Raw genomic sequence first — 12,729 nt, forward strand, 5'->3', positions numbered from 1 at the left:
AGATCTATAAAGTTTATATTTGAGTCAGAGGAACAGAATGTCCCACTTTTGGAATTAAATACCGCAGCTAAGGAAAATACCCACTAGGTTACAGCTATAATCAACTCACCAGTAGCAGTTTTTATTTAACAAAGATTTGGAATAAGCTTCTTCAGTAGCTTCTCCACTGAATATTCAGAAATATCAGTACATTTACAGTTCTTTGAGCATCAAGCACCAATAAACTCTTATTTTAAATCACTAAACTTATTTTTTGTATTTAAAAAAACCCATTTGAAGTACAATGCATCTACCAATTGAAACTATGAAGCTATAAGAATCATCTTATAAGAATCACAGCACAGCACTTGTGCTGTGGAAGACGTCCTGCCTCGTCCCTGTACCGAAGACACCACGCCCCAGTGGCTCCAATGACTACAGACCGGTGGCATTGACCTCCCACATCATGAAGACCATGGAGAGACTTGTTCTACAGCAGCTCCGACCTATGGTTAGGCCACACTTAGACCCCCTCCAGTTCGCCTACCAGCCCCAACTAGGAGTTGAGGATGCCATCGTCTACTTGCTGAACTGTGTCTACACCAACCTGGACAAACCGGCGAGCACTGTGAGGATCATGATTTTTAACTTCTCCAGTGCGTTCATCACCATCCGCCCTGCTCTGCTGGGTGAGAAGCTGACAGTGCTGCAGGTGGATGCTTCCCTGGTGTCATGGATTATTGATTACCTGACTGGCAGACCACAGTACGTGCGCTTGCAACACTGTGTGTCAGACAGAGTAGTCAGCAGCACTGGGGCTCCACAGGGGACTGTCCTGTCTCCCTTTCTCTTCACCATCTACACCTCAGACTTCAACTACTGCACAGAGTCTTGCCATCTTCAGAAGTTTTCTGATGACTCTGCCATAGTTGGATGCATCAGCATGGGAGATGAGGCGGAGTACAGGGCTACGGTGGGAAACATTGTCACATGGTGCGAGCAGAATCACCTGCAGCTTAATGTGAAAAAGACTAAGGAGCTGGTGGTGGACCTGAGGAGGGCTAAGGTACCGGTGAACCCTGTTTCCATCCAAGGGGTCAGTGTGGACATGGTGGAGGATTACAAATAACTGGGGATACGAATCACCAATAAACTGGACTGGTCAAAGAACACTGAGGCTGTCTACAAGAAGGGTCAGAGCCATCTCTATTTGCTGAGGAGACTGAGGTCCTTTAACATCTGCCGGACGATGCTGAGGATGTTCTACGAGTCTGTGGTGGCCAGTGCTATCATGTTTGCTGTTGTGTGCTGGGGCAGCAGGCTGAGGGTAGCAGACACCAACAGAATCACCAAACTCATTCGTAAGGCCAGTGATGTTGTGGAGGTGGAACTGGACTCTCTGACGGTGGTGTCTGAAAAGAGGATGATGTCCAAGTTGCATGCCATCTTGGACAATGTCTCCCATCCACTCCATAATGTACTGGTTAGGCACAGGAGTACATTCAGCTAGAGACTCATTCCACCGAGATGCAACACTGAGCGTCTTAGGAAGTCATTCCTGCCTGTGGCCATCAAACTTTATAACTCCTCCCTCAGTGAGTTAGACAGCCTGAGCCAATAGGCTGGTCCTGGGCTAATTTCCACTTGGCATTATTTATTTATTATTATTTAATTATTTATGGTTTAATATTGCTATATTTCTACACTATTCTTGGTTGGTGCGACTGTAACAAAACCCAATTTCCCTTGGGATCAATAAAGTATGTCTGTCTGTCTGATCTTTAAAGTGAAATATGTATTGCCAATCCTTCACCTTTAAAGGAATTTTATACCCAATGTCACAACAGGAGCAATAGCAGCAGGACATCACAGAATTCAACACACCACTGCAAAACATTGTCCATAAGACACAAGGAGCAGAATTAGGACATTCAGCCCATCGAGTCTGCTCCACCATTCTATCATGGTTGATCCCAGATCCCACTCAACCCCATCCACATACCTTCTTACCATATCCTTTTATGCCCTGACCGATCAAGAAACGATCAACTTCTGCCTTAAATACATGCACGGACTTGAGCTCCGCCAATCTGTGGGAGAGCATTCCACAGATTTACTACTCTCTGGCTCAAAAAAATCCTTATTTCTGTTCTAATGGGTCGTCCCTCAATTTTGAGTCTGTGCCCCCTAGTTCTGGATACCCCTGCCATTGGAAACATCCTCTCCAATCCACCTTATCTAGTCCTTTCAACATTTGGTAAGTTTCAATGAGATCCCCCCCACGTTCTTCTAAATTACAGTGAGTACAGGCCCAAAGCTGCTAAACACTCTTCATATGTTAACCCCTTCATTCCCGGAATCATCCTCCTGAACCTCCTCTGGACTCTCTTCAATATCCTTTCTGGGATATGTGGACCAAAACTGTTGACAGTACTAAGTATAGTCTCACTAGTGTCTTATAAAGGCTCAGCATTATCTCCTTGATTTTATATTCTATTCCCTGGAAATACAGGTCAACATTGCATTTTCCTTCTTTACCACAGACTCAACCTGTAAATTAACCTTTTGGGAGTCTTTCAGAAGGACCCCCAAGTTCCTCTGCACCTCTAATGTTTGAATCTTCCCCCCATTTAGATAATAGTCCGCACTATTGTTCCTTTTACCAAAATGCATTATCATACATTTCCCAACACAATATTCAATTTGCCACTTTTTGATCAATTTCCAAATTTTCTAAGTCCTGCTGCAATCGCATCACTTCCTCAGCACTACCCTCCACCTATCTTCATATCGTCTGCAAACTATATTCATATCATCTGCAAACTTTAACACAAAACCATCAGTTCCATTATCTGAATCATTGACAATCAATATGAAAAGCAGTAGTCCCAATACTGATCACTGAGGTACACCACTAGTCACTGGCAGCCAACCAGAAAAAGCCCCTTTTATTCCCACTCGCTGCCTCCTGTCAGCCATTCTGCTATTCATGCTAGTATATTTCCTGTAACACGATAGGATCTTATCTTGTTAAGCAGTCTCATATGTGGCACCTTATCAAACGCCTTCTGAAAATCCAAGTAAATGACATCCACTGCTTCTCCTTTGTCTGTCGTGCTTGTCACTTACTCAAAGAACTCTAACAGATTAGTCAGACAGGATTTCCCTTTACAGACACCATGCTGACTTTGACTTATTTTAGTCTCCAAGTACCTTGAAACCTCATCCTTAATAATAAACTCCAACACTTTTTCCAACCACTGCGGTTCGGCTAACTGCCCTATAATTTCCTTTCTGTCATAAAGTTATACAGCATAGAAATAGATCCTTTGTCCCGCTACAGTACTATGCAAAATTATTCGGCATATGTAAAAAAAAATCTGTAAGACAAAGATGCTTTCAAAAGTAATTAAAAGAAATTATTATAAACAGCAATGAGTAGTAAAAACTAAATTGTATCAATATTTCATGTGACCACCCTTTGCTTTTAAAACTGCTGTTTTGTAAGAATATCAGTTGGTAGGTTGTTCCAAGCACCTCGGAGAACTTGTCACAGTTATTCTGCAGACTTTGGCTGTCTTGCTTGCTACTGTCTCTCCAGGTAATCCCAGACAGCCTCAAATATGTTGTGATCAGGGCTCTGTGGAGGCCTTAATATCTGAAACCATACAAAAATTCTTGGATGCCTAAGACTTTTGCACAGTGTATCCACAGTGACAATTAAGCACCCATCTGCATTAACCCAATTTTGCTTCTCATTCTCATCAATTACCTCATTCTCTTCCCCTATTCTCCTGTCATACAGCAACATAGGGTCATTTTGCAGTACCTAATTAATAGCAAGTGACAGATCTTTGGCACATTAGAGAAAACACATGCGGGAAATCCACAGTCACATAAAGAAAATGCAAATTTCACACAAAGAGCACCAAAAATCATAAGTGAATCTGTGTCATTGAAGCCACAAGGCATCAGCACTATTCACTGGGCCTCTCAAACTTGTACTCGTTCATGGGTAACAAATGCAGATACAAGACAACATCCTGCTAATCTTCCTAGATGCTCCCAGTACTTATGGATGATTATTGGTCTGCAATCTTAATTTCATTTCTCTCTCCAATTCAATGTTGAAGTCGAATTTGAGTGAATAGGCCTACCCTTTTCTTATGATTGTCCTTCCACAAAATCATGTTTGAACCCTCAGTCTGTACAAACGGTACTTCATGTCCAGCTCTGCTCTCATCTTGAATGTAATATTATCTTTCTAGATTATGTTCACCTTTCCCACAATTCCATAATGAATCCCTCCTGTCAAGCTTCCACCACATGAAAATTGCTCTTATCAAAAATGATTTTGTTATTCCATCTTTTTCAAGAACTCTGCCATCCAATTCAGCAGAATTTTCTTCACTTGAGTCTTCTGCTATCTTTCCAGCTGCTCCCATTGATGACAGCACCAATCTGCAGGTTGTTCAGGAAATTGCACACCACTCCAGAATTATAATCACCTCTATCTCAAGTATCAATTTGTCATAAGCAAATGAAACTTATGGATACACTCAGTGGCTATTTTATTCAGCACACCTGTTCATTAATACAGTACAAATACCCAAATGGCAGCAACTCAATGCATATAAGCAGGCAGACGGGGTCAAGTGGTTCAGTTGAATGGGGAAAAATGTGGTCTAGTGAATTTAATTGTTGGTGTCAAATGTGGTGCTTTGAGTATCTCAGAATCTGCTGATCTCTTGGGATTTTCAGTCTCCAGGGTTCACAGAGAATGGTGCAAAAAACAAAACAAAAAATCCACTGAGCAGTAGTTTTATAGCCAAAAATACCCTGTTAAGAGTGTTCAGAGAATGGCCAGACTGATTCAAGAAGCAGGAAAGCAAAAGTAATTCAAATAACCATATGTTACAACAGAGGTATGCAGAACAGCATCTCTGAATGCATAACACATCAAACCTACAGCAACAGAAGACCACAAACGTACACTTAGAGCTAGTTTATTAGGTGTAGGAGATACCTAATAAAGTGGTCACTGAGTCTATATCCACTTACTGGCTGAGCTTCAAATCATTGCTTGCTTCTTCTCTGATGTGTACAAGAGATGGGCATTAGCGGAAACATCCAAAGACCATTACCTACCATCAACCTGACCCCATTTCTGAGGGTGTGACAACACCCTTAACAATAAAGAACCAAGTCCAATCCCTGGAAAAAGTGGATCACTTTACATTCATCAGGAGTCATCTCTCAATGAAAATAGACATCAATCACAAAGCCCCTACTATCTCTATTGCACCACTAAGGCCTTTGCCCAAGTGAAGAAAAGGGTACTTTTGAGAAAAAGGAAAAGATTTGAGAAGAAATTCAGAATCCAAGCTCATGAATTACCAAGCACCAACAATTTCTGTCCTCCTGAATGCTTTGATGAGATATAGAAAACTTACACAAGGCATCTCAAAGCACTACCAATACTGCCTCCATAAAATTCTTCCAATCTATTGGCAAAATATACAGGTAATTGTCCATGAAATTTCCCAAGCCAATGTCCAGATTACTGAATCAATACGGATAGGTGGACCACATTGTGTACATGCCTGATTTCAAACACATGAAACAAGTAGTTAAAACCAAATTCTTAAGACCCTTGGAGGATTGAAAAAAGCTTAACACAATACAATTTCTCAAAATCTCCTTGAAAAAAATATAGCATCCTCATTACTGAATAAAATCCTTTGCTTATAATGTCTCAAAATGAAGGAAACCAGTGAGCATGATGGAATTCAAAGGAAAAAGTACATAAAGGTCATGTACAAACAGCACGAGTGCACTCATTTTCAATGACTCTCATGCCATTTACTCTACCTGTAACAAAATCTGCAAGCACCTCATTGAATGAGTTTAATCTGATTTTAATTATCTTTCTCATACTATGCATTTTTTCATTGTATTCATTATTCATTCTAAGGTGGTTTCAAATCCTCCTCAGAGTAGGCAGAAACTTTAGATGTTTTAATTATTTTCTTAATAAGACAAAAATGGGGTTTTAAAAGAGAAGTACAATATTACTGCTCTTAATGGAACCAAAAAGTGAAAAACCAGCATAAATGCCAAGAAAGAAGACAAAAGGAATGTCATACTTGATCTCCAATATACATAAACATATGGATTTAACCACTGCCAAAAACATTAGTATTTTCCATTGAAGTACAACATCATGAATTTTGTAGTTTATGCTGCTTGCATCAGTTCCAATAAAATCAACCTCTGTAAAAGTTGTCTATTGTTATCGTGTACCAGATCGAAGAAAATGCCACACCTGGAAACTTACCAGCAGCTCTGTACAGAATTTTAGGTTCAAAGAAGATACAAGGATTTTTATCTTCTACGCACGACAGCAATAAGCCCTTGGCCTGAATGGGGCTTCTTGGAATAACCACCTGTAAAACACAAATTATTTTTTTAAAGTCTTCTAAATACAGTAAATTCTAAGCATCTACCAATTACCTTCCAAATAAATCTCTAGTTCACATCCACCATAGGCTTCTCAATGAAAATGTAATAAGGGAAAATATTGCTCCAGATTCCAGGTTAAATAAACATTGTTTAAAGGACTGTTGAATATTAAGAAATAACAGATACAAAGAGAGAACTGGTAAATGTCCCCTGACCTGGAACATATAATGATTAAGTGCCAACATTCTACTTACCAAGACATCTCTTCTCCATAATCCTGACTGCAGTTTACTTACTCCAAAGCCCGATGTTAAGCAAGCACTCCAGTCACTGAGTGGAGGAATAAGTAAAAAGAAACAGCCCACCCCAATGTCTTTCAAATCATTATCGAGGATTTCAATCAGGCATATTTGAAGAAATCTCTGCCCAGTTATCAATGTATCACTTGTATCACAAGGGGTCCCAACACACTCGACCACTGTTATATTACAATTAAGAACACCTAGACTGTTTGATACCTAGACTGTTTGATCCCTAGACCACAATCTGTCCATCTGACTGTCCTCCTTCTACCTGCATAAAGGCAGAGGCTAAAGAGGATGTCTCCAGAGATAAGGACAACAAACAGGTAGTCACGGGAGGCAGAGGAGTGTCTATGGGATTGCTTCAAGTCAATGGACTGGGCCATGTTCAAGATCTCAGAGGATCTGAATTAATATGCCACAGTTGTTACAGACTTTATACAAACAGTCGTAAACAAATGTGTCCACACAAAATCATTCAGTCTTTCCCAACCAGAAGCCCTGGATGAATCAAGAGATCCGCAATCTGCTGAGGGCCAGATCAGTGGAGTTCAGCCCAGTGACCAAGTATAAATACCAGGTCCAGGTTAGATCTCAGGAGCTATCTCACATGCAAAGTGGCAATACCCGACCAAACCTGAATCACTGAAGGATGTTCAACAGCTGTGGCAGGGCTTGAATGCTACCATCTCTTCCAAAGTGAAACTAAGTGACATAGGTGACAACAAGTTTTTGTTCCCAGCCAAGCTCAATGCCTTTTATGCTTGCTTTGACCATAAAAACATGGAGGCACCTTCACAAACTCCCACAGCCCCCAGTGACCCTGTGATTTCAGTCTCTGAGGCCAATGTGAGAACGTCCTTCAGGTGGGTGAACCCATGAAGAGCACTAGTCCAGACTGGCTACCTGGAGAAGTACGGAAGACCTGTGTTGATCAACTGGCTGGAGTTTTCACCAATATCTTTAACCTCCAGCTTCAGCAGTTTAAGGTACCCACCTGCTTCAAGCAGGTTTCAATTATAACAATGTCTAAGAAGAACCTGCCTCACTGACTATTGTCCAGTACCATTTGCACCCACTGTGATTAAGTGCTTTGAGAGGTTGATGATAAAATGTATGAACTCCTGCCTAAAAACAAGAGGTTAGCAGCAGATGTCATTCATTGGCTCTCCAATCTACCCTGAAACACCTGGACAGTGAGATGCATAAATGAGGATGCTCTTCATTGACTACAGCTTAATATTCAGTATTATCATCTCCTCACAACTACGGTAATCAATAAGCTCAAGATGTAAGCCTCAATACCTCCTTGTGCAACTGGATCCTTGATTTCCTCACTTGCAGACCCCAGTAGATCAGAATGGTAACATCTCCTCCACAATCATCATCAGCATAAGGGCACCACAAGGCTGTGTGCTTAGCCCCCTGCTCTACTTACTTTATACTTATGACTCTGAGGGTAATCACAGCTCTAATGCAGTAATTCAGTTTGCTGACAACACCACCATCAGAGACCGAATCAAAGATAATGACATATCAGCATATAGAAGGGAGATTGAAAATCAGGCTGAGTGGTGCCACAACAACCACCTCCAAGACTACAGGAGGAGGAAAGCAGAGGTCCATGAGCCAGCCCTCATCAGGAGATCAGAGGTGGAGAGGGTCAGCAACTTTAAAGTCCTCTGTGTTGTCATTTCAGAGCTTCTGTCCTGGGTCCTGCACACCAGTACCACTATGAAGAAACTACAGCAGCACCTCTAATTTGTCAGAAGTTTGTGAAGATTCAGCTAGTCATTTAAAACTTTGACAAACTTCCATAGATGTGCAGTGTATATTGACTGGTTGCATCACAGCCTAATATGGAAACATCATCGCCTAGAATGGAAAAACCTACAAAAAGTAGTCAACAGAGACCATCACAGGTAAAGCCTTCCTCACCATTCAGTACATTAACTTGGAGTGCCATCAGAGAACACACACCTCTCCCCACCACCCAGGCCATGCTTTCTTCTCACAGCTGGCATTAGGAAGGAGATACAGGTCCCTCAGGATTCATTCAAACAGTTTCTGAACTGGAGGGAATAACTTCACTCATCCAAACACTGAACTGTTCCCACAATCTGTGGACTCATTTTCAAGGACTCTTCATTTCACGTTCTCAATATTCATTATTTATTATTATTTTGCTTTTTTCTTTGTATTTACTGTTTATGCCTCAAGAAAAATGAAACTGAGGGTTGTATGTGGTGACAGACATGTACTTTAATACTAAATTTATTTTAAACTTTTTAACTCGAGTTCCTGCTTTCACCCTCCAGTAGCTATCTCCACTTTTGCCTTTCCCACCCACCTCCTGATTCCATCTTTCTCCTTTTCTTGTCTGTCATGTTTCCCATCTTCACCCCTCCTCCTCCCCTACCTGGATCATTCTGTCTATCATCCTTCAACACACCCCACTCTCAAAGTCCACCAATCACCTCTGGCCTCTTGTCTTACCACAACCCCTTTCTCTCTTCTGTATACTGTCTTCTCAATCACTCTGCAGGGTTTTGATCCACAATATCAACAAGTCCTTTCCCTCAACAAATCTGTCTGACATGCTGAACTTCTCCAGCAGATTGTTGCTTCTGATTCCAGGATCTGCAGTCTCTTGTCTCTCCAGGGCAAAAGAAAGCCAAAATCAAAGCATTTAAAACAATTGCTTTTTAAAACAGGTGCCTTGGATTAACATATTAAATGATAATATGATAGGGTGTTATGGAGAAAGAACAGCTTCGTTGTTGATAAGGATTTAATCCTCATCAACGATGGTATCTTTGGGAGCTCAAGGTTGAAAAATGCAGAAATTATGATTCTCATACTATCAACACACGCTATTAGAATTAAGTTGGTATTGGTTTATTATTGTCACATGTATCAAGATACAGTGAAAAGCTTGTCTTACAAACTTATACAGATCTAATCATTATATAATCAAAACACATTTGAGCAAAAATAAATAAAACAATAACAATGCAAACTAAAGTGCAAAAGCTACTGAAAATGTACAGTGCAGGAAACGATAATGTGCAAGATCATCAAGAAATAGATTGTGAGGCCAAGAGGCCACTTTATTGTTTAAGACTTTGATAACTGTAGATAGAAACTAGCCTTAAGCCTGGTGCTGCATACTTTCAGACTTCTGAATTGTCAGTCCAATGGAACGTGGGAGAAGAGAAAATATCCCGGGTGGGTGAGATCTTTGATTATGCTGGCTCCTTTATTGAAGCAGTATAGGCAGAAGGAGGCTGGCTTCAGTGATGTGCTGAGCTGTCAAAATTCATTGCAGTCATGAGCAGAACAGCTTTCATACCAAGCCATGACGCATCCAGACAGAATGCTTTCTATGATACATCGATAAAAATTAGTAAAAGTAGACAGAAATGTGCTGAACTTCCTTGGCCTCCAGATAAAGTAAAGTCATTAATGGATCAACTTTCGTGGCCATAACATCAATGTGGTTGGACCAGGACAGGCTATTGGTTCTGATGATCCTAATGAAGGATTCTCTAAAGTAGTGTTCACCAACCCGTCGATTGCAATCGACTGGTCGATCTTTGAGACTTTCCCAGTAGGTCCCAAAAAAAATGAAAAATAAATACACAAATACTGTTGAAAAATTGTTTCCAGGTTGTGGGGTTTTAGTTTCATTCTTTCTGCCCAGTGCGCATGTGTGTAGCTCCCCCGCACTACACAGTGTACTTCTGTGGTCCCCAACCACTGGGACACAAGGAAACGATATGAGTCAGCTGCACCTTTCCTCATTGAACTCATTGAACTCATTGAACTCACGCAAGGTCATCAGTCGCCTAAACACAGTGACGCCCTCACGCCAGGGGTCACTGGTTGGCCTCGGGTAGGCGGGAAGTGCCATTGACACTGGCTTGGAGTGCGGACAGATGGGCGCTGACTCTAAACCTGTTCACCACACTAAAGGTTCATGGGGAACTCAGTGCTAAAATATTTGCAGACGACCTAATTCAGGCTCAGGGTTTCGTAAGTAGCAGAGCAGCTATCTTGCTGCGATCTATTGAATCTACTGAAACAAACTTCTGTCGGCCGATAGATTCTACAAGGGGGGAGGGCGACCTGTCGCACTCCTCACTCGGTTGCTTTCTCCGGACCGCGACCGCTGCGGCCCCGGCACGGGGATCTCCGGCCCTCACCTTGTCCTCTCACTCCACCCACGACCAGCCGCACTGGCCAAGGCGTTTGGCGGCGGGAGGCTGCAGTTCAGGCCCGGAGGCTGTCTAATGAGACAATGAAGCCCTCAAAACTACTTCAGCACCTTAAGACCAAGCACCCTGCACTTAAAGAAAAACAAGTTGAATTTTTTCAGCAGAAAAAACGTGAGCAAGAGGGACAGAAGCTAAGTGCTGAGAGCTGCGAAAACTAAACTGCGGAATAGACTGGACATAAGGAACCTGCTTTGAGCATCGCTGTACTCCGGTCGTGTTTAACTCCACCCCCCTCCCACCGGTCCAGTGCAAAAAAGGGTGGGGACCCCTGGTGTTCATACATTATTTCTACTTCCGGGTTGGGGGGTTTTACTTCCTGTCTTTTCTGCCCTGGTGCACATGCGTGTAACTAATTAATCTGGGGTCGATCTTGCCTTTCACTAAGGCCGAGGTAGGGAATCTTGGGCTTAAAAGGGTTGGTGACCACTACTCAAAAGGTTAAATTGCAGGTTAAAGATACAACATTTAAAAATGTTTAATGTAATTTCTAGTACACAAGTGTAAAGGAAAATGAAATTCTAGATCCAAAGTAGCATTAAAAAACATAATAAGATAAAGAACACACTATATAAATACGCAAGATAGTTTATGTACATAGACTGATTATATGTAAAGTGATGCTTTACAAAAGGTGACAGACAGGAAATTATAAAGTAGTGGGAGATGTGATGGGGTGGATTAGCGGGTGGAGGTGTTAATTGGGGAAAGATGGTGGTAAGAAAGGCAAATGCAATATTAATATTCATTTTGAGAGGACTAGAAAGCAAGGATGTAATGCTGAGGCTTTATAAGGCACTGGTCAGACCTCACTTGGGAGTATTGTGAGCAGTTTTAGGTCTCTTATCTAAAAAAGGATGTGCAAGCACTGGAGAGGGCCCAGAGGAAGTTCATAACAATGATTCCTGAAATAACATATGAGTACTGTTTGACAGCTCTAGGACTGTACTCACTGGAGTTTAGAAGAATGAGGTGGGAATCTCACTGAAAGGCCTAGAGAGGGTGTTTCCTGTTGTGATTAATCTAGAACCTGATGGCACAGTCTCAGAATGGAGGGACGTTTGTTTAGAACGGAGATGAGAAGGAGCTTTTTTGCCAGAAGGTGGTGAATCTGTGGAATTCATTGCCATAGACTGCTGTGGAGTCCAAGTCATTGGGTACATTTAAAGCAAAGGTTCTTAGATTCTTGATTAACCAGGGTGTCAAAGGGTACGGGGAGAAGGCAGGAGAATGGGGTTGAGAGGGATAATAAATCAGCCATGATGGATTGGCAGAGCAGACTCGATGGGCTGAATAGCCAAATTCAGCTTAAGGTCACACTTAGGATCTAGAATCTCTCAAACCTCTCAACCATTGAGGTAGACAGAAGGACATGCGCTGACTCTCTTTCTCAAGTCAATGACCAGCTCTTTTGTATTGGTGACACTGAGGGAAAGGTTGTTTTCAATGTACCATGTCACTAAGATCTCCTTCCTATACACCAACTCACCATTATTTGAGATGCAGCCCACTGCAATGGTATCATCTACAAACTTGTAGTTAAATGTTCAGTCTGGCCACACAGTCATGATCGTACATGGAACCAGATCATGTGAAAATAAAAAAATGCTTGTATAATAACTGATTTTTCATACCTTTGACCATGTTTAATATGCTAAGTGACAAAACAAGTCTGATCTGGAATCCTTCTTGATCTCTACCACAATGATACA

At 41.6% G+C, this 12,729-nt stretch overlaps 1 protein-coding gene across 1 annotated transcript in view; it reads right to left on the reverse strand.

The window, feature by feature from the left end:
• Positions 1-12,729, reverse strand: part of bckdhb (branched chain keto acid dehydrogenase E1 subunit beta) — a 247,391-nt gene that overhangs the window by 153,797 nt on the left and 80,865 nt on the right. Inside the window, exon 6 of the mRNA XM_073056423.1 lies at positions 6,317-6,425. Within this exon, the coding sequence (XP_072912524.1) occupies positions 6,317-6,425 (109 nt within the window). The remainder of the gene's footprint in view (positions 1-6,316; positions 6,426-12,729) is intronic.

Source organism: Hemitrygon akajei, chromosome 9 (assembly GCF_048418815.1).
Source record: "Hemitrygon akajei chromosome 9, sHemAka1.3, whole genome shotgun sequence".
Taxonomy (NCBI): Eukaryota; Metazoa; Chordata; class Chondrichthyes; order Myliobatiformes; family Dasyatidae; genus Hemitrygon; species Hemitrygon akajei.